The 22,302-nt window shown below is 40.5% G+C and overlaps 2 protein-coding genes across 16 annotated transcripts in view; one reads left to right on the top strand and one right to left on the bottom strand.

The window, feature by feature from the left end:
* The window catches only part of caska (calcium/calmodulin-dependent serine protein kinase a), a 122,887-nt gene that overhangs the window by 24,604 nt on the left and 75,981 nt on the right, over nucleotides 1–22,302 (bottom strand). For 9 of the 14 annotated variants that reach the window (XM_047601856.1, XM_047601855.1, XM_047601858.1 and 6 more), the window contains exons 6-13: nucleotides 16,754–16,856; nucleotides 15,287–15,462; nucleotides 14,502–14,624; nucleotides 13,060–13,143; nucleotides 12,841–12,940; nucleotides 12,425–12,442; nucleotides 12,136–12,257; nucleotides 3,093–3,170 (exon numbers count right to left, since the gene is read on the bottom strand). In XM_047601856.1, coding sequence (XP_047457812.1) covers nucleotides 3,093–3,170; nucleotides 12,136–12,257; nucleotides 12,425–12,442; nucleotides 12,841–12,940; nucleotides 13,060–13,143; nucleotides 14,502–14,624; nucleotides 15,287–15,462; nucleotides 16,754–16,856 — 804 coding nt within the window. The remainder of the gene's footprint in view (nucleotides 1–3,092; nucleotides 3,171–12,135; nucleotides 12,258–12,424; nucleotides 12,443–12,840; nucleotides 12,941–13,059; nucleotides 13,144–14,501; nucleotides 14,625–15,286; nucleotides 15,463–16,753; nucleotides 16,857–22,302) is intronic. The other 5 variants (XM_047601857.1, XM_047601860.1, XM_047601870.1 and 2 more) reach the window with 1 other exon arrangement.
* On the top strand, nucleotides 16,946–22,101 carry LOC125018143 (probable G-protein coupled receptor 34). 2 transcript variants are annotated; one of them, XM_047601873.1, is made up of 3 exons: nucleotides 16,946–17,225; nucleotides 20,534–21,239; nucleotides 21,354–22,101. In XM_047601873.1, the coding sequence occupies exons 2-3, from the start codon at nucleotides 20,740–20,742 to the stop codon at nucleotides 21,910–21,912; spliced, it is 1,059 nt and encodes a 352-aa protein (XP_047457829.1). In that variant the 5' UTR covers nucleotides 16,946–17,225; nucleotides 20,534–20,739; the 3' UTR covers nucleotides 21,913–22,101. The 2 variants fall into 2 exon arrangements, with proteins under 2 accessions (XP_047457829.1, XP_047457828.1); XM_047601872.1 differs by lacking the exon at nucleotides 16,946–17,225 and adding an exon at nucleotides 20,025–20,417 and having other exon boundaries at nucleotides 20,678–21,239.

The raw sequence follows: 22,302 nt of genomic DNA, 5'->3' as shown, positions 1-22,302 counted from the left end.
ATTGATCTGGCTGAGTTGTGGTGACTTTTTATCCTTTTAGGATAAAAGCTGACAAAATGGTTTGAAAACAAGACTATATTGTAATTTCACCAACCGTTTTGGGATTGTTGACCTTTATACTCTGAGATGCTCTTAAGGTTTAGTTACAAGCATGGCTTAGTTTCTTTCTAATTGTCTGGAAGACTTAATTCTCTGTGGAGAAAACTAATAAAATACAGTGAAGTCTGCAAAATACGACTTTAATACTATTTTTATTTTCACTCCCTCACACCATCAGCCTTCATCTGTTGCCTATCCAGCCACAACTCTGGATCCATCTCAGTTGGTTTTAGTAGGAAAATGTGAGCCAGAGGTGAACAGTGTAGCAGAGTTGCATTAATTAAACCAGGTCTCTTTGACATGAACCAAAACCACATAAAAACAGAGACCCTTAAATGGCTTTCTCTGTTTTAAACTTTTTATTTTTTACGATGTTGGGCCCTCACCCACCCCCTTACTCTTCAGACTTTTTAATTGCTCTCTCAATGTGTGTAACATAAACACAGCAGCATTTTGTGTGGCCGTCCTGCATGCATGACTCCACGTAGAAACACACTCAATGCATGCTACTCATTGCCACCTCCCCCAACAACACAGCCACTCCACTCTGCATGCTGTTCAACTCTTCTAATTGAGAGATAAACACATGAACTAAGTGTGAGTTTGTCATGTGCAGGATATTATTGATGATGTGTTATATTATTAAATTCAATGTGTTTCCTTCAGCATGAAATATTAATCTATGACAACAAGTTTGTTTATCTTGTTTCTCCTGCTCTTCTTTTCTCTCTATTTTCTCTGGTCTACCCGGCTGGCCTTCAGCAGATGGGTCCCTCCATATGAGCTGGTTCTGCTCAAGGTTTCTTCCTTTTAAAAGGCAGTTTTTCCTTGTCACTGTTGCCCTCAGGCTTACTCTGGAGGTTTCAGGCTGGTTTTTGTGAAGCGTCTTGAGACAATTTGTACTGATATTGATGCTATATAAATAAAACTGAATAGAATTTAATTGAATTAAGGACACGCTTGTGTCAGGAATAGTGTAATGTCAAATGACTAAAGTCAGAAGCTACATAGCTTTTTAAAGTGACAAACGATCCTAATCTGACTCTGAGGGGAAGCTACTCTCACACTTTTTCCAAGTCAAATGTCACCAGACTCCAGAGGTGGTGCAGTGCTACTTAAGAACTAGCCGGGTTGAGATGAGGATGTCTGCTCTCATCTTGTTCCTAGAAAGAACCGTGCAAGAAACCCTCAACACACTTCAAGATCCACTGGGTGGGCAGGCCAGTCTGCAACCTGCAGTGTGCTGAACTCCATCTACTCTGACGTCTGACCCATTTCAGGAAAGTTGTTTGAAGTTCACAAAGAACAGCCGACTGAGTTTTAGCAGGTGATTACTAAACGATGCCAACAAACCAGTGCACAAGTATAAATGCTGACAACGGCGTAGGATGCCATAGACAGTATAAAGATGGATGGCGGAATTTCTCCTCAAGAGTAAAGCCAAAGCAAGTAGGGCTCCCCCTGGTGACTGACTGCAGTATAGTTCCATGTTAGCGGATGGAACCTCAGCCAAACTAAAACATTAAAATATATGTGAAATATTTTTTTATGAATGGTTTCAGTCACTTTATGTAGTTAATATATTGTTGATGAATGTTCAAGTGTCCATTTTTTGATGAGTTTCGTTTTGTTTTTTTTTTCCCTGGACATTGTTTGGCTTGGGCATTCAGTGGAATGACTGTCCGTTGGTGCATTCAAGAGATCAGCTGCCAGCGCTGTCCGTGCCCCCTGTGACGTCGAGAGTGAGTTTCCTACTGAACTCTAGAAGAAGAGTTGTGCTGGAGCGAGTGGAGAAGGAGGTAAATGGTTGCTTTTATATAGTGCTTTTCTACCTATTGGTACTAAAAGCGCCTTTTCAGCCATGGACGGATCTACCCATTCTCTCACACAAACACATACACATTCACATTCACACACCAGTGCCACGTACTGGGAGTAATTGGGTGTTTAGTGTTTTGCTCAAGGACACTTCGGCATGTGGTACATTGCAGAGATCGCTGTAGCGAGCCACAGCCACCCGGCTGTCTGTGCTCATGGGTAACGAGAAGTGTTTGGCAGGCAAGATGGACGAACTGTGTGTGCTTGTTGGGAACCAGAAGGTGTGTGCCATTAGCAGTGTTTGGGTTTTGCGAAGACCTGGACTTAATGGACCACAGTGCATTTATGCCTGGCTTTAAGACTCTGTGGGCAGACACTCTCCTGAGTATTGTAGTTTGCATCCCTCCCTCAGTGGACAAGTCAACAGCATGAGACAAGATCCACGCCACTGTTGCCACGCAACAGTCGAAACAAGCGGATCACCTTGGATACTGTTTTTCCCACTATATTTGAATATTCATAAGATAATTTGTTCATAAAATAATTCTGTACATGTTTGGCTTACACTATTTTTCTATTTTATTTTACCAGACAATACTTATTTTATTTTATTTTAATCCTATTTTATTTTATTTTAATCCTATTTTATTTTATTTTATTTCTTTTGACTATTTTTTAAGTGTGTTTCTTTTATGTGCAAATAAAAAACTGTTAACAATTTTCCTTGTGGATCATTACAGTCTGTCTAAATCTAATTCTAAAAAACAGGATGTGGCATCATGCCAACGGGATTGTGAAGGTGTCCCATGGAAGTGTGTTGTTGTTGTAAAATGACCTTTTACACCTTCACTTGCAGTAATCAAGGTTTTCCCCAGCATTAAATATATTCTAGCAAGGATCGAGATTAAATACAAATATTAGGTTTAAAGAGTCCACTGTTGAATATATTAATGAAGGAATTAGTAGAAACCCAGAACCCCACAAAGAGAGCGGCTCTTCATAGGTGAGCAGAATGCTTCACTGCAGAGATGAGTTAAAGGTTTAGTGAGCAGCAGGTCAGAGGGATTAATGAAAGAAGTGTTTAAGAGAACAGCCAGGTGCTAGAGAATCTGTTTTTGAGTCATTATCATCTCATGAAGAATCCAAACGGGGAAGTGGTTTTGTTTTTCTTTTACCTCTTTGGCTCTCTGCACAGCATCACTGGGAGGGTTTCTGATCTGTGGAGACGAATTGGTGTTGATCTTATCGTAGAGCTGAAAGCAGAGAAAAAAATCAATCAGTGAAACTGAGCTTGATGGCACAACCAACAGACGGTTGATGGTAAGAAAGTTCTGCACAATCAATGTCATGCTTTAGACATCAGATGTGACAGCCTTCCTGGTTCATTCTATCCTTGGTTCAGATTGCTTATTTACTATTAACTGTATACATTCAATTTAAATTTTGTTAAAACGTTACATGTCTGATTTATTCTCCCCAGCTCTCTCTCTCTCTCTCTCTGTCTCTCTCTGTGAACGCTGCAGTTTCTGCGTTAAAACCCTCTTTTTCTGTTTTTTTTCTTTCCTCCCCTCTTCAACATCTAACTGCCAACAAGAAGAAACTGTCTTCACATCTCCGACTGTAGGACGAAAGACACGGGAGCTCTGTTTATAAAAATCCCAGCTGACTAATAAACTGCACAGGCGAGAGTGGGTGTATTTAAGAGACTGTGTTTGTAGACAAAATGACCCCAGATCAGCCAGAAAAAAAGGGGCTGCTTTGATTCAAGCTACAGCTGCTTCCTTCGTCAACAAAAGACGACCTAAAAAGACAGCGATCACGAACAAAGCAGCAACAATGGGATGTTTGACGTGCAACCTGTGCTCTTAGTTTAACCTGCTGAACGTTGCGTTGCACAGAGACCAGCAGTCAGAGGCAGACACAGAGAGTCACAGACAAACACAGCTTCTGTACCACACAGTTCAATGCAGCTCTGAGACCCAACGCTCCTCTGTTCAGCCCTCACAGCGACAACATGTGACACTGGACATCGTCAACAGACCACAGGATGGTAAATAAACGGTACACTTATACAATATTTCTAATTTTGCAATTTGGTGCATGAGAGTGTTGCATTAAACTTGTATTCTACTTTGTATTCTATACAAATTCTGCCACAAAGCCAATACATGTAAATGAAAACTAAAGATATCAAGAAGATGCAGAATACAGTGCGATTCAAGTCAGTAAGATGTATGCTGTTTCTTTGACCTGTTAGAAATTTCTCACATTTTCACAGCTTTCACAGCATCTACCTCTAACATGCAAGTCTCTGATCTCAACATAAGGAAGGAGGTAGAGCACATGACCTTTAGTTTTTAGTGTGACATTATGGTGGAAAACCTTAATGGATTACAAAGGAATAACACAGTGAGATTCTCGTATATTCTGCAGATTCCGTACTGTATTGCCCAGTGTTAACCACAGTATGCTGAATTCTGGTTGTGAAAGTAAGACCTGGATGCTCACTGTCAAAGCTGTGGCCGTCACAAGCTCTTAGGACAAGATCAAGACTGCCAAGGACACTCTAGACCAAAGGGACCAAGGCCTTTTGGTGGCTCATTCAACATGAAGAGGAAGACTAAAACCACAGCCAAGAGGCCTGCAAAGAAAACTGCTCCTAGAGGGTCAATTGTCAAGATCAGCAATAGCCACCAATAGCTCCAAGAAGTCCTATTAAGTGTCTGAAGAAGGTGGCCAAGAACAACCCTGCAAAATAACAGCCAAGCCCAAAGACAAGGACGAGGCCAAGTAAGGACTGTCATCAAGAGCCTAATGGCTGAAGCCACTCTGGTTCAGACCAAATGAACCAAGGCATCTGGCTCCTTCAGGGTGAACAAGAAAGCTAAAACCACAGCCAAGTAGCCTTCAGCCACCAGTAGCCCAAAGGAGTCCTATCAGTCCCAAGAAATACCCTACAAAAAATACAGCCAAACCCAAAGTCAAGAACGCAGCACCTCAAGAAGAAGTGAGCTCTCAAACATTATGCAAAGCAAACGGGCAGAGCTAAGCTGTGGTCGTTTCCAAAGACAACAACAAGGTCGTATAAAGACTGTCATCAAGAGCCTGGTGGCCAAGGACACCCTGGTCTAGACAAAAGGGACCAAGGCACCTTCAAGATGAACACGAAGGCTAAAACCACAGCCAAGAAGTCTCCAAACAGTCTCCCAAGAAGATTAAAAAAACCTGCAGTTGTCAATAGGTGCTAAGTATTTAATAAAGTTGACAAAAGTGAGGAGGACTGGGCAGTATGAATAAAAATGTGCACAGTATTTTTCAAAATTCTGACGGTATCATGGTATATCACAGTATTTTTTTTAATGCATAATCACGTGTTGACAATTTTCTACTGGTTGAGAGAGGATTTAATGCAGTAGATTGACTAAGGACGGACTATTTTACTGTGATGATGAGTAAATATTGTAGAATATTCCTTAGTAGTAAAACAGATTTGCATGGCCCTGTGTTAGCACTGCCTGACAAAAATAAGAAAAAAAAAATGTTGTCAAGATGAAATGAAGAAACAATTACGCAACATTTTTTTTGTCATTCACAAAGCTAAAATTAGGGACACTTTCAGGGACAGCTATAGCCAGGGGGCAGGTCATCCAAAAATCGGGGACGTCAGGTCACCTTAAAAAAAACAAAGCAAATAAAAAAACAAAGAACCGACATGGCACATTTTTTGGTCCTTTCCATTTTCACCACGTAGTCGCACCATGCGTGTTAATAAGTGCTACAATGAAAATGGTCTGATCTCAAACAGTGTCTCGTGGCGCAGCGTTCTGAACACTGTGTAATCAAATAGAACAGTATGCCCGTATATTAAAAATTCATAATTCATCATAAACAAATACCAGTATTCGGCATGAACCGAAATACAGCCAAGCCCTAAAGGTGAGTAAATTACAGATTTTAAAAAACTATTGCAATGATGAAACCCCAGTAGTTTATGGGCTTTGAGAGCATCACTATAAAGGGATGGTAAAGGTATACTTGGGTATACTGCTCACAAACAGAACTTTTTATATAGATGCACGATAACCTTTTTTTTAAACCGATACCCATAACCGCTAACTTTCTGTTTCCAAAGGTCGATACCGATATTGATAACCAATAAAATACCTGGAGATAAGAAAGACTAAAGAACAAACAGTTTCGACTCTTAAAATGAAGATTAATTTTTTCAGATGAAAAACTATTAGCAAGCAAACATTTGCTAAAAGATCAGGGTCAAACAAAACTATTTGATATTTCAAATGAACATCACCAAATAATAAAGGCCTCTAGACCTGAAATACTTTGCATCAGGTTTAAAAGTAAATAAAGTGAAAAAGTGCATTCCACAAGTTCTAAAAACTAAATAATGCACTGACACAAGTTACAATGAAAATTTCTATGTTAGTTCTATGCCCGTGGTATTTTCTTTAAATATTTATTGCACTCAGCCAGCGAACTGTCTTCCCTGGAAACTTTGAAAAACTCACACTCTACTGTCACCATCCATTTACAAAGAATGCACGTTGTGATGCATTCATGTGGTGGCGGAAATTCCCCTTTCCCGGTTTGCGAGTCGTTTCCCCGACCTTTTTATGTTCATGTTTCTATGATTTATGTGTAACATCCAGGGCAATGAGTAAAATACTGTGGATAAGACGTTGATATCAGTCAGCTACTACCAAAATTATGAAAGAGTTGACGAGTTGTTTTCCAACATGAGGGAATAATGCATTTTTTCAGGCAGAAGGTTGTTTTTTCCAATTATACTGACACCACCTGAACGCATCATTCACTGCAGGCCGTGCAGGTCTCATGTAGGAGAGAGAGCGCCTGATTAAAACGATGACTCACACCGCAGTGGTGACAAAAATATTTATCATATGTTATCGGACTTATAGGAATGATAAGTTCCTGATGTCAGGTCAATAATTATCGTGCACCCCTAACTAGTTGTATGACTCATCCACCAAAAAAGGTATTATCTTCTTGTAAACGGGAAATGAGAGATACTTCCTGAAATGCTTAAGTTCAGCAGCAATTAGCTCAAGTATAGATGGAGGCTGATCCCCATGCTGCAGATAATTAATGATGTGAAATCATCAAAAAGATTCATGAGACGGACTTTCTCATGAAGAAATGAAATTATAAATGAATATAAGAATAAAAGAAATGAATTATACACTGCAAGGTGTATAAATGGACAAACTACCATCTGCATATTACAGAGTGTAGTGAAGGATAGAGATGGCTGTGCTCTGTTCTTTATTCATTCTAAGTTCTAAGTTCACTATGGATGTGATCATGTTGTTGCCATAAAGGGTTATTTTATTGTGTATATATTACACTGCATATGGAAGTTTTCATTTTTTCTGTTTACAATCTGACCTTTGTAAACTTGTAACTAAAAAATAACGTGAGCGATCTTACAGCTTGCTCCACTATACATGTCATCTCCCTAAGTCATGATGCACACACAACAACAAACAGCTGCCCACAGTTCTGAAAGTGGTAGGAAGAAATGCATAAAATTCTACTGCCTCTCAAAGGATGTCGGCGTTCAGAGATAAGATTCAAGTGCTGACTGAGGATGCATGCTAAAGTCAGTTGTGAACACAGGAAAGCGGGCCGCTCGCAATCAGATAGAACAGGTCGGATGTTAATGAAAGGTCTGACCTATCATTGGGAGCGTGTGGAGTAAATGTGCAAACCTGAGCTCAACTGTGAGGGTTCGACTTCAACTAAAGTGTACAAAGATTCTGTAGCAGACGACTTAACACACTGTAGAAACTCCAGTTTTACACGCCTCATGGCTGTCTCTGCATGTGCAGACAGCCACACAGACAGCTCTTATTCTAAAATGAGAAACAGTTAGATGTCTTGATTTCCTATTAGTGACAAGTAACTGCAGACATCATTTCCTTGACAGAACCTTCTTTCCATGCTTACATTAGCGCCAAAGCATGAGGAGCTTTGGAAACGAACACATAGGGAGGAAAAAACACTATTGCACTTGACTAAAACACCTTATTACAAGTGTCAAATGCCAAGAAACACACACTGACGGAATTCAAATTAGCTGGAGGCGTGAGAAGAAGGAAAGAAAAGACACTCACCAAAAACTGTTTAGTCTGAAAATCACCGGCAACAGTTAGCAAACGAGACACGAGTTTTCACATCCGAGAGGCTTCATCTGTTCAGTCGGCAGGATTTTTAGTTTCCTCTGTGTGCTTCAGTGGAGTGGAGGATACTGTCAGAGAGTGATGGAGCCTGCGCTTGCTGTGAATGGCACGGAGGCCCCACAATAGAAGCCATTGATTGTTCGGGCTCTGAGGCTGGGCTGCACTCCTCTGTCCTCCCCTGACTAACCCCTCCTCTCAGAGCAGGGATGGTGAGAAACTGAGGCTGAAAAGAAGACATCTGCAGCCCCAGGCTCCCACTGACACCACTGACTGCACACACACTTGGCAGATCCACTCGTCTCCTACAACCCACTTCAATCGTTTCATCCTCCAGCTACTGGGAGAGCCTTTAAGACAACACGAGATCCCTTTCAGCCCTTATGGAAGACTCTGCACCGTCAACTGCTCTTTTTGATTTCAGCCTTTCACGTGTCATTTGTTTCATGGAGCTTGTTTAAGAAGAAGAGGGGCATCGTCACTGAACCAGTGATTTAAGCGCCTGGCTTTGCAAGAATGTGCAGCTGATCTGTGATCTGCTCCAGAGATGAAGACTGCAAGCTCACTTGTCAGATGAGTAAAAGATGGGAGATAATGTTTAATAAATTGTTCTTAGGAAGACGCTGTCTGCACAGCTATACTGGGAGATGGCGTGACATATCAAGATACTGTTTAAAAACAGCAGATAATCTCTCAGCAGAGGCATAAAAAATGTTGCGAAAAAATGTAGCTCACCAAGCACAAACATCCATTTCAATTTGCTCAGTGAGAGACTTCACAGCTTGTTCCAAACATTTATCATCTCCTCAAGACATGGCACAGAGTTTTTTTTTTGTTTTATTTTGTTTTACATACAAATAAAATGAAGCAAAAAAGACCAAGTGCCAAAAACTGCAGTATCTCCAACAGCCACTAGAGGCTGACTCTTAAATCCAGTCAATCCCCATAGACCTGCACTTTAAATTGTCCAACTTTACAGCAGAAAAACTAATGTTTACAGCCTGGTAGAAAAACTGTTTTGGTCTCGATTTTACTCCATTCATGACAAATGTGCAGTTAAAATTGTATAAAGGTTTAAAGTTACACACTGAGTTGCCTTGAGTGACAGATAAGTGTCCTCACAGGTTGCCAAGTGCCTCAGCTCCACCTATTTGCCTACTTTTGAAATTGCTGAGACATAGAGTGTTGGAAAAATACAGAGATTAAACTGGATACACAAGACATTCTCTCTTACCCTCTTCACCAAATAGCAGGAGAAATGTCCCTCAGATAAGGCATAAAGTCATCCAACCTACAGCTCCTTTGTTGTGACTAGTTGAATTCCAATGAGGCTGACAGCCTGTCTCTCTAACACTTGGCCTGAGACACAACACTGAGCTTCAAAACCTCTCTTCAGGAAACTGGTTCCCAAATTACCCACAATGCAGCTTGTGTCATGTTTAGCTAAGAGCAGCTAATGGGGCCTGCAGCCAAGATGTCACTTCTTTACTCACTCAGATGATTTTACGTTTCCAACTTGTAGTAAGGACATCAATCAGAGCTGTCACAGCTTCCCGTGGACACACTAAAGGATTTATACTGTTCTGTCAAGATGAATGTAAATATTAATTATAGAACTAAAAAGTGTATTCCTTAATAAAACTGTCCAATATTCTGATGTGTACATTAGGGATGTAACGATGCATCGTGGGACAGTTAAAAATCAATACAAATGTGTGACGACTCAAATCAGCAATGAGTTGTCATCACAGTCACTACGCGTTCGACGCCAGGTATTCAGACTGGACCAGATATGCTGATCTTCCTTAAAAAACATGTAAATCCCAAACTAGGGACACACGCAAGCCTTAGTTTGTTTATTTGAAGAGATTTTGTTTATTTGTATTATTCACTGAGTTATTTTGATGCCGGATCCATTTTTTCCTTTGGTAAGATAAAATATAATTTCAGTTGCACTTTTAAGAGGACATATGCATTGTATTGCAGAGTTTACGGTACCTCAGAGAAACAGAAAGGGATTCTCTTTACTTTGTTAAAGAGAAAATAGAATTAGTAGGTTTTATATATGTAAATATGAATATTTTTTAAATATGCATCCATTGCATAGTTTATTACATCCTACCTCAGAAATGTGTTTTTTGTCTGAAAAATAATTAAAGGAATCTTTTTCAGTCATAATTTGTCTGCAAGCTCATTCTGTGAGAAGAAAATCGTATCATTAACCCTAGAAATCGTTTCAAACCCTGAGTTGAGTGTATTGTTACAACCCTAGTGTACATGTTTTATTTCGTTCTCTATATAAAAGCTGCCAGCAAATCTTCAGACACAGACACAGAGAAGTAAAAACGTGAATTAAAAGTGAAGCAAACAAAGACGCCTAATAAGAACACAAGAGTCAAATCAGTGCTCTCAGAGTCAAAGCAATGATGTCTCTCTCTCTGCAGTGGCTGCCAGGAGCTGGGATATAACCCAATATGGTTGTAAAGTGGTGAACCAGTTGTAGGTCAGCAGTCTGCCGCTGTGACCTGCAGCTCAGCTGTTTCTGCTAACACCCCTGAGTCAGAGGAATGAGCAGCAAGAGGCAGTTAATCAAGTTCACAGTCTGCTGCTTAGGCTGCCTGTGTTACATACACACTTATTTTAGTTCTGCCATAAACCAAAACCACAGCTTTGTAGAGTCTTCTGTTTCAGTGGCTTTTCGCTAGCATCAAAGCTGCCAAAGATGAAGGAGAAGAAGAGAACCAATATCACGTGACTAAACATGTCTGCTGTGTGAAGAATTCTGGAAAATCAGTCAGAAATGTATAGATTATGCTATGTGGATATTTAGTGAAGTGGTAGTAGGAGATCATCATTAAATACTACCAACTTGATTTGCAGAGTCCACTCAAGTAAAGACTGCACCCAAACAACAACAACAACAACAACAACAACAACAACAAACACTGAATGCTGAGTTTAAAAGAAGAGAAAAGTTTCCAAGGGAAAAATCTTCCAGAGAGGGTTAGGGAGTTTATGGCAGCGTTGAATGACCAAAACATTTCTAGAGTAGAGAACACAAGGTACGAGCTACCCTCTCCACTACATTAACTTTAACAGAAAGATTTATTGGACTGAATCCAGTCGACTCTAGGAGAAGACAAGGAAGACAAGAAAAGACTTAAGGAATCTACAGAGGACATACTTTAACATCAGATTGAGACCTAAATCAGCCGATATTCGATATTTAAAGACTGGTATCGGATCGAGGGAGGGCAAAAAAACTCTGTAACTACAAGAATAACTGCAAGAATTTAAGATCATTTCCTGGTGCACACCGGAAACGTCAGATGTGTGGTCAGATATGGAGCAGCAGCCATGCTTGGTGTGTAACCATCCTAGAACTCAAACTAGTCCCCACAGAGAATTAGGCTGAGGGATCAAAAAACCATGATGTCCTCTGTGTGTGTGTAAGAAAGTCACATAGTTATGTATTTAAATCTTATTTTAATGCTTCTGTTTAGTGATCTCTGATGTCCTTAATTAGATGTTTAAATTCATCTGATGATCAAAGATTAAATGGACATGAATTGGATCTTAATAGCCACATGAAACCACTTCAAAATTATCACATGAGCCAACAATAAAACTGCTGCTACAACTTGAAATTTCTTAACACGCCAACAGTTGCTTACACAAACAAACTGCTTTTCTCTGCAACAGCCCGACGCTATTTTCTGCATCAAACCATCACAATTTCCGCCACAAAGCCAAGACACTGAGTCTCAGTCTCACGACATGGCCTAAACAAAGTTTCTCACACCTCTCCTGACACAGCTGCAGAGAGAAGCTGGTTCGATGATTTAGTTTTGCTATTAATACAAAGAATCCTTTTGGCTAAGAATTAAACCAACCTTTAATGAACTGTGTAACGTCCCATTAGTTTTCCATAATGTGGAGTAGAAAGGCCATTAGAGTGGGGTGCTGAAAATGAATGATTCATAAAAAGACTGTTGACTCTTACGTCCAGCAGTGTGTGGAGGTGCTGGTCCTGGAAAACGCTGTGGAGGAAGTCTAGGTCCTTTTCACTGCAGTCCGTCAGAGCGTGGATCTCCTCCAAACTGTCCAACACCTGAGACACAGCACCTGGAAGACACACAGGTCACGTCAGCCACCTGCAGGACGTCCTACTCACGTCTCATCATTGAATCACTCATCCTGTCTGAGGACGTTCCAGTCAAAACTGATGCAAACTGCAAAATAAACAACCATGTCTAATAATCACAACACAGAGAGAAGAAACAGATACCTACGTTCTGCTGCTAGTAGTCCTAACAGGTGGGACGCATTAACAGAAACAGACAAACACACACTTTGAAAATGAACAGAGGCGCTGCAACAGTAAACAGAGCAAAGCATATCCGTTTGTCTTTTCACCCTCAGCATATGTTATGTAAAACCCTTAGGTGCTGCATGTGCTTGTGCAGCATCTATTAAGCTACGTTATGAGATAATCAGCAAATCCCTGAGTGTGATACATTTACAGTGACACCGATTTTCTTTGAGGATTTTGAAGTCATTTTTATGCAGAGATGTAGACAATTCTGAAGAGCAAAAAAGCATTTAGCAGCTGTCAACAGCTTGTGGAGTGAAAGAAGAAGTGGAAGAAAAAAAAAACAGAGGAAGGAAACTTGAGGTCGGGTATGTGTTGCAGAGCCTTTGTGTGTACCTGAGGAGGTGGGGTCATCAGAGAAATCGTTGAGTTCCTCAGGGGGGTCTCCGTAGAAGGAGTTGAACTTGTGACTTGACACCGCAGCCAACACAGCCCCCTGGAACAACAAGCAGCATTGCTATTTGTCTCATCATCGGACACGCACAGACATCCTGTCAAGAGGATGGTCAGTGCTGATAGATGTTGCATAATGCATGCACAGCAGTGTGTGTGGACCTTTAGCTTCCTCCTGGCGTTGAACTTTCTCAGCTGCTCCACGGTCTCTGGCAGGTGGATTTTGTAGGCATACCGGTCCCTCTCCTTAGAAACACAACACACAAAAGAAACAGGAGATATTCAAACCATTTTTAACACAAGAGACACAGGGTGTGTGAAAACAGTTAGATGAAACCCTGCGCTGGACTAGGCCTAGGATCTACCTGAAGATGCTGCTTTTTAAGAACAATATTGAGTGACGCACACACAAGAAGAGGCTAACAGCAATGTGGCGACAAGACCCCATTAATGTTACAGAGAAAAACCCTTAGGCAATGAGAGGTGGGTGCGCACAAAGTTGAACAAATAGCACTTTTCAAATCAAGCCCTGTCCCCTTTTGTTGTCAATAAGGCCCCTGGAAAAAACAGTGGAGCGGCTGCAATAGTTCTATGTTTCATTTGGAAACATTTGGGGATACAACCAGGAAGAGCTGATCAGCTAAAAGCAGTCTGTTCCACATGCTGAACAATAATTAAAATATATACATAGCAATATATTGCTATATTTATACAATATACTATATATTGCTATATATAATACTACACTAGTTCCATCTATTCCTGCTCCAACTTTATCAAGTCAGCCAGATCTGTCATGTACTAATAATATCTGATTAAAAAGAACAAAAGAACTGATGGTGCGATGTAAACACACCAGTGTATTTCAGTTCAGCCGACCACACGCTTCGCACTTTACACGTCTCTTTACTTTATAAATAACCTGCTGCACGTTCCCGAAACTTCAACACAGACAGAGAGAGCAAAAATGTCTGCAGCAAAAATGAGGAGCGTGTTACCGAAGACGTTCTTCTACCGCTGCAGAGATATTTTTGAAAGTCTATTGGTTTAAATAAAACGGCTTTAATAAACACATGTTTATTAAAATCATATCTCTATATCAGAGTGAACCAACATCTCCCTAAATATTCTTAAGATGTTTTACTTATAGGGTCAACAGTTCAAGTTAATTGAACAGAGAAACAGAGGGCTGCAGTGAGTGATTGGTCAATAATTAGAAAAGAGGAACTAGAACAACTGCTCGATGTGATTAGAGTGTATATTGTACATTGTACAGTGTACACAAGAGGCATTTGGTTATTTTATCTGAACAATCTGAAAAAAATCAGGAAATGGCTTTGTCATCTAAGACTGATCGGCGTGAATGATGGCTCTAAATTTTCGCACTATTCTGCTCGTCTCAAAAAATGTTTTAGCAAAAAGCCAAAACTATGGATGCCTCTCTACGCTTGCTTATGGCACATTTTACATTTTTTTGTGTTGGATTTTAGCCACCGACAATCAACGTGCTTTATAACAGTATTTTTTTTCCCTCCTTCAAAAAATGAGGTGAGAAACTAAGCAGCATCAGTATGACGAGGTGTTGCTGAACATCATGCAGGTACCTTAAGCCAGGGGTGGTTAAGAGCCTCGTAGACGGTGATTCTCTCAGCAGGGTCCAGCATCAGCATGCGCCTCACCAGATCCTTAGCGCTTTCTGAGATGTGGCCCCACTGACGGGGATTCATCTGCACATATAAAACACATATATTTTACAAGGAGTTTCTGGTCCTGTTGCCTTAACTTAAGCCCCGGTTTTCTAATCCTCCATGTGCAGCCGTGCTTTGTGGTGGCTGGAAAGCTTTTGTACCGCTAAGAATTTTCTACATTTCTAATAAAAATGACTGAAAACACCTGAAAGCAGACGAAGGTATAGATGACTGATCAGCAGTTACCGGAAATGTTTAGTTGTTTAGTTTGCTTGAAAACAAATGCACAAGTGAAATATGCCTTTGTCAGGACTTGAGTGCCATGGGAATGTGTATGCCTTTAACTAGAATTAAATTGAGCTGTATTAGCTGCCAACAGGCAGACAATGCAGGTCGATAAAAAACAAAACTGAAACTGAAAGACTAACCGACTGCTATTAATGTATCAAATGTTGCTCAAGAAGAATCAATGGGTTGGTCTTTCATGTCTTAGCATATGTTTTATTACACTGAACTTTTGACAGCATTAAAGCTGTAGAGCAGGTTGGACAAGGGTGGACAAGTTAAGACTAAGACAGAGCTTTAAAACATCTGGGAATTAACAGTGGGCGGGTATGTTTCCTCCTCAAAGGTCAAGATAGTTTATTGGGCGCATGAAACCACACATAAAAAAGGGGCAGCTCCTTGAATGAACCCCTCACCTTGTATTTGCCCCTGCAGATAGCTTCAAACAGTCGCTCCTTGGTGCCGTAAAAAGGAAGACACCCGGAGAGGAGGATGAAGAGGATGACTCCGCATCCCCATACGTCTACAGGTTTGCCGTACGGCTCTCTCTTCACCACCTCCGGGGCCATGAAGTGAGGAGTTCCTACGCGACCTGTGTTCACATAGACGGACAGAGCAGCGGTCAGGTAACAGTGAGAGTTTAAACAAATCAGATGGAGACACACAGACAACTGAAACAAGAAAGTGTAACCCTAACCCTAACCTTTGCTTCCTCTCAAACAATACTCTCATATAGTTTTAGTCGTAATTATTACACCTTACATTTTATGAGCCATTTATTTAAATGAACATAAGGTCAAATAAAAGAGGAAACAGTTTTCCTTCTACTTCCCCACACTGTACAATTTTAAAGCTTTCTTTTCCACTTTTTAAAGTTCTTTAGTTTCAATTTCCTTTTAGCAGAAACTTTCATACACATATGATTTTTTGACAAATTTTAAAAGCCAGTTAGACAGTTAACCATTAAGATTGGACCTAGAAACTTTTTAGGGCGAAGAAGAATAGCTGTGTTACTCTGTGCTTAACAGTTGAGCAATTTATTGTTACCACATCTTGCTCATGAAAGACAAACAGCTCAACATCCTTTATAATGTAACTTAAAAAGTGGCTGTTGCATCACCCAATACTGTAGTAACTTGCACAAATCTTTGGCAGAAATGTCTGTGAAGATTCTCAGTCTTTAAGGTGGTTGTGTATCTCAATGAACAAGCTGAAACAAGAAGCAACTGGACTTGTAAAGTTTCTTTAAGATGTTACCCAGCTGAAACTCGTGTGACAGGAATCAGTTTTGATCCCATTTTCAAGAAACTCAACAAGCCCTCGTACCAGCTTGTTTAATGGTTTAGTGAAAATAAACTGACTTAACTAGCTTTGTGAAGCAAATAAAAACTTTACAGCCTGATGGGTTGTCATAAAAAAAAAAAAAAAATTTAATCTAGTAGTCTATCCTTCCTTGCAAGGATAAGTTCTCGTATCGTAATCATCTATTTACTGCACATATACCAAACTTGTGAACTTGTGAAATTATGACAGGGGAAACTGTCGTCAAGGTGGCTCAGACTTTATCAAAGTTCAAGAGGATTTATCGTAAACATGGACCTGACAAAATGCGGAAAATAGACACCAAGATGTTCACTCGAACCGGTTTTAGTCCTCTAGTTGAGTTAGGGCGAAGTGTTTTTGCTAATCTGACCTACGGAAATGTGGCTGATTGGCATAGTTCAAAATACACTATATTTCGCTGTAACCACAGCCAACTTTAGTTTCTGTTTTCTAAGCCTATTTATAGACATTCATTTACATACGATGTCCTCTAGAAGAGCAAGTGTGTATTCCTCCATGTCATTCTGACTTTGTTTCAGATGTGGTGGTGTTTATCCTACCTCCTGCCACCAGACCCGACTCTCCGAGCTGGATGGCCACTCCGAAGCCCCCCAGCTTCACTGGAGCCGAGTTCTCTTTGGACGCCAGCAGCACACAGTGAGGCTGAGAACCAGAGAAGAGAGACTCATGATTTCACGTTTGTTCATTTTCCTAATTAAAGAGCGACACTCTTACTATAAATAAGGGGAGGAAAAAATCACATGTGCAAGACACCACCCAAAACCCACTGCTCACCACGACCGCACACACAGCGTAGGAAGATCATAGAAGTGACAGAGATGTTAAATTTGGCTTTAGTGTTTGATTTTTAGTCAGTTCAGGGCGTCAAGTTTTGGATTATTTTTCCTACAGACCAGAGAAATTTACTGCATTGACTCAGAAAGAAAAGGACTGTATGATTTATAAGGCTTTATATGATTTATGCTCAGCTTCCACACAAGCACAAGGGTTCTAATGGGCTTCAATGACTTGGTGAGTACACAAATAAGTTGCTCTTTGTTGTATCAGCAGCATATGTTATTTTTTTAAACTGCACTCAAAACAAGAGCAGTGAGCGAGGTTTGTGGTTCCCTTCACCTTTTGGCACAGTTTCAGTTAATTATCTTTTGATATGAAAAACCAGTAAGAAGGTACCTGCTGTGGCATGCTTGACTACCAGTCTATCGCAGACCAACGTTTTCCTGAGACAACAGAAATTCTCAAGAAGTTAATTGGAAGACTTCTGACATGTTTATTTCTCTCCTGTTATCAAGATTTCACAAGACACAAGCAATCACGACTGATACTTTCGATTCTGCCACAACCACTTTCCAGATGACAAAAATGAACCTGACAAACAACTCCTCTGAGCCTTGTGTGGATCTCTCAATACAGTTCACAAATCCACAGTGAAAAGGTTAGTGCACGTATACTCGTAAGTTCCTCTTTCAAATATATTTGCAGGCTATTTTAGTTTTCTAAGTTTTTACTGCATGGAAAAAGGAGTTGTGAACAAAATTTCCTTCTCCTTTTCATGCCGTTCAATTACTGACCTTTCGATATTAATCCTCACTTAGCAAATACCTACTGTTGGCTGTTGAACTGCTTGGGTCAGCTGCAGCATTAAGTAGAGAGGTCCCAACGGAACCAAGGTAACTTGTATAAGCAGCTAAACTCCACTGCTCTCCTACAAGAACATTTCTAATCAACATCAAGTGGACAACCCGGAAGACTAATGGGACAATGTTTAGTGGACAGACGAGACCAAAGTAGAATGGATTGTTTTAAATGAGAGGCATCATGCTTGAAGATGAACCAACACTGCATTCCAGCATCAAACCCTCCTCCCTCCACGAAACAGTCCTTGTTTGGGCCTGTTCTGCTGTATCTGGGCCAGGACAGCTTGTTGTCATTGATGGGCCAATGAAATCTGAATTCTACAGGTGAACATTTGTCCACGACCTGAATCTGAAGAGAAACTGGGTCATGCAGGAAGACAATGAGCCCAAGAACACAAGTAGTTCTTCAAAAGAATAAGATGAATGTTAAGGAACGGCCAAGTTAAAGTCCTGATCTTAATCGAGTAGAAATGTTGTGGAAGGACCTGAAGCATCAGTTCATGTGAGAAAATCCACCAAGATCTCAGAACTGAAATGAGTTAAATTCTTCCAAGCTGCTGTAGACACTGATCAGAAGTTACTGAACATTCAGTTGATGTTATTGGTGCACAAGGAGGTCAAAGCAGATACTGAACATGGTTTCATTGACCTTTGCACCTCACAATGATTACATTTCTTAAATAGACAGGTTTAATATGTAGGCTTACTAGACCCTACATGTTTCCTTCAGCTTGATGTATGTATCTACGAGTTAAGTTTGTTTATCTTGTTTCTCCTGTTATTCTTCTCTCTCTATCTTCTCTGTTTCTACCCGGCTGGCCTTCAGCAGATGGGTCCCTCCATATGAGCTGGGTTCTGCTCAAGGTTTCTTCTGGTTAAAAGGGGGGTTTTTCCTTGCCACCGTCGCCCTCAGGCAGCTCTGGAGGTTGCAGGCTGGTTTTTGTGAAGCGTCTTGAGAAGATATGTATTGTTATTGGCGCTATATAAATAAAATTGAATTGAATTGAATGGAATTGAATATTCTGTTTCATTTGTTTCTTTGTCTACTTCCAGGACTCGTGTGAACATTTTGCATAAACATATGGAAAAAAACTAAAATAAATGTTTGACCAACTTAAAAAAAAAATATTTCAATTGGTAACACGCAATTTACCTAATTTTTTTCAACTTAAGTTTACAAGTTAGATTAACACAATTGATTTGAGTCAGATACAGTTAATAATTTGAGTGCTGTGAAATCAATAGTTTACATTCAAACAACTTAAATTTAAGGCACATCCACTTAGAAGTTTAAATTTTTCAACTCACTCATTTGCTTTTAATAAAAGTAAAGTTGCTTAACAACCTAATAGTATGGTTACAGGAAAGGCAGCTTTTATAGTCATTGGGTGAGAGGCAGGTTCATCCTGGACAGGTCACCAAACTCTAACACAGAGACTAATAACCATTTGCACTCACACTCATAACCTAACGAACATGTCTTGGGAGGAAACTGGAGTACTCAGAAAAAAACAAACAAACAAACAAAAAAAAAAACATGCAGACACAGGAAGGACATGAAAACTACATCCAGAAAGGCCTGAGTTGGAATTGAACCCAGACCTTCGCACTGGGAGGCATCAGTGCTAACCACACAGTCACTGTTCCACCCCTTACAAAGGTGCAATACCCGAAAGAAGTTCAAATTACATGCTCCATGTGCTTCCATAGCATGGCACATTGCCATTTCTTGGCCCAAAGGAGCAATTGTAGTATGTGAAGTGTGTTTGAAGACAATGTTCAGTATATTAATCTAATGAGGGAAAAATTCCTTTAAACCAAACTGATTTATTTACAACTTTCAGGAAAAAAAAGACAACTAGAAAAAGACATTTGACCAAATGTGTTTCTGAAAAAATCTGAAAAAGCAACATGACGTCAGACGCACAAAGATGAAACCTAAAGAAACTTAACTCATACACTTTGACTTGAATAAGAATAGTAGGTTAATAGAAAAGAAAGTGTGTAATTTCAAGGTGATGTAATCCAGAAAAATACACTGCCATGACTAAAGCAGAAAATTGAGAAGAGTGAGACTCAAATTCCTCCTTCATTATAATTGGAGACGAAAGAGGAAAGTTTATTGTGTATATACGAGTGGAGCAGGCTCTGTGATCACACTGCTTGCCTCCAGTCTAATCAGAACATCTAGCACTGAGCCCTGCCCCGTCTATCTGCGCAGGGGTGGTGAGCAAGAGGGGACGGACGACAAGTTTTTTCTGTACAGCATCACCACATTCAGCATTTCTCTGTCTGGTTCAACAGCACAGCTGCACAGAGCTGCTTGTCACGAGATAATGGATGGTGAAGAATACATGGATGAATGTATACACAAGACAGAAGAAGACTGAGGCTCTTTATGAGGAGTTAGTTCAAAGCGTCAAGTTTTCGATCATTTGTCCTGCAGACCAGAGAAATTTACTGCATTGACTCAGAAAGAAAAGGACTGCATGATTTATAAGGCTTTATATGATTTATGCTCAGCTTCCACACAAGCACAAGGGTTCTAAAGGGCCTCAATGACTTGGTGAGTACACAAATAAGTTGCTCTTTGTTGTATCAGCAGCATATGTTATTTTCTAAACTGCACTCAACATGAGAGCAGTGAGTAAGGTTTCTGGTTTCCTTCTCCTTTTGGCTCAGTTTCAGTCGTTGATCTTCCGATATGAAAAACCAGTAAGAAGGTACCTGCAGTGGCATGCTTGACTACCAGTCCTTCGCAGACCAACGTTTTCCAAGAAGTTAATCGGAATACTTCTGACGTGTTTATTTCTCTCCTGTTATCAGGATTTCTAATAACACAATCAACCACGACTGATACCTTCACATCTGCCACAACCACTTTCCAGATGACAAAAATGAACCTGACCAACAACTCCTCTGAGCATTGTGTGGATTTTTTAGCCCTGCAGACCCCGCTGGCAGTTTTCTACTCTATAATCTTCGTCCTGGGTCTCACTGGAAATCTGGTGGCCCTGTGGGTTTTCTTTTGTGTTAACTCCAAGAAGAACTCTGTGAGGGTGTTTCTCATTAATGTAGCATTTGCAGACCTGCTGCTGGTGGTCTGTCTGCCATTCAGGATAATCTATCACAGCCAAGGAAACACCTGGAATCTGAATCACAGATTGTGCATAGTGGTGGGCGGCATCTTCTACATGAACATGTACATTAGCATCACTCTGCTGGGACTGATCAGTGTGGACCGTTACTTGAAGATCCATTGCAATGCAAGGGTGCGGCATAGACTGTCCAGAAAGTGGAGCACTGTCCTCTGCACAGCCGTGTGGACTGGGGCCTTTGCTATGATTTTTATGTTCCTCATATCAGGGGATGAAGACAATAATGAAAGGTTGGTGTTATAATTTAACTTTCATCTATATTTAGTCTTAATAATTTGGAAATTACATCCCTGAAGGTGTAAAATATGAAATTTGAGCTGATAAAACATGCTGTGTGCTTCCAGGTGTTTCCACTATAAGACGCTCCATCATGCCAAGTGGAAATCCTACATCAACATGACTTCAGTGGCCATCTTCTGGCTGGTATTCATTTCTTTGGCCATGTCTTATGGGAAGATCGCCCTCAAGCTCCTGAAGACGTCACAGGAGAGACCAGACCTGCCCAACGCACAGTGCTACACTCGGACTGCCAAGAAGTCCTTCTTTATCCTCTTCGTTTTCATCTTCTGCTTTGTCCCCTATCACTCCACCAGGGTGTTCTACATTATAACCCAGATCACAGATATCTCGTGCTTCTGGAGGGATGTAGCTGACAAAGCCAATGAGGTGACTTTGCTTCTTTCCGCCTTCAACAGCTGCCTGGATCCTGTCATGTTCTTTGTGTTATCCTCCTCCGTGCGCAAGGAGGTGCAGCGTTTGGTGAGCAGCGTGTTTTGTGTGCGAGACGTCGCCAGAGTCAGTGGGAGCAGCTCCTCTGTGGAGGTGGACAGTAGGGGACGGACAGAGTTAATCTCAAATATGAACGTTAGCAGCAATCTGAGGGCCACACTGACTCCAGCTTAGTGGAGTGGCAAAGAACCTACAACTTTTTGTAAACATGACAGCAGCCTGCAGAGAAAGGAAATGAGCTTGAAATGTTTTATCTTGCAACCAATGATTTAATGACACTTCATACATAACGTGTACTTGATTTGTATATTATTTAACTTGAGATCAGTTTAAATTGCCAATATATAAATGTTTAAAATAACACTTTGTTGTTTCATTACTCGTTTTCTGCCACGCAAACACATCTTTATTTTTTCAATGTTCTTCTGTGAATGAGCACAAAATCTGTCGAAAGAAAATCCTTCTCTACACTCAAAATCAAAATTAAACAGACGTAAGAATGAATGGAAAAGCAATACAAACATAATAAAGGGTTTGTCAGAGTGAGGAGGCAAATAACACTCC

The sequence above is a fragment of the Mugil cephalus genome, chromosome 12, assembly GCF_022458985.1.
Source record: "Mugil cephalus isolate CIBA_MC_2020 chromosome 12, CIBA_Mcephalus_1.1, whole genome shotgun sequence".
Taxonomy (NCBI): Eukaryota; Metazoa; Chordata; class Actinopteri; order Mugiliformes; family Mugilidae; genus Mugil; species Mugil cephalus.
The sequence above is the reverse complement of the archived record's forward strand: the minus strand, read 5'-3'. Positions and strand labels throughout refer to the sequence as shown.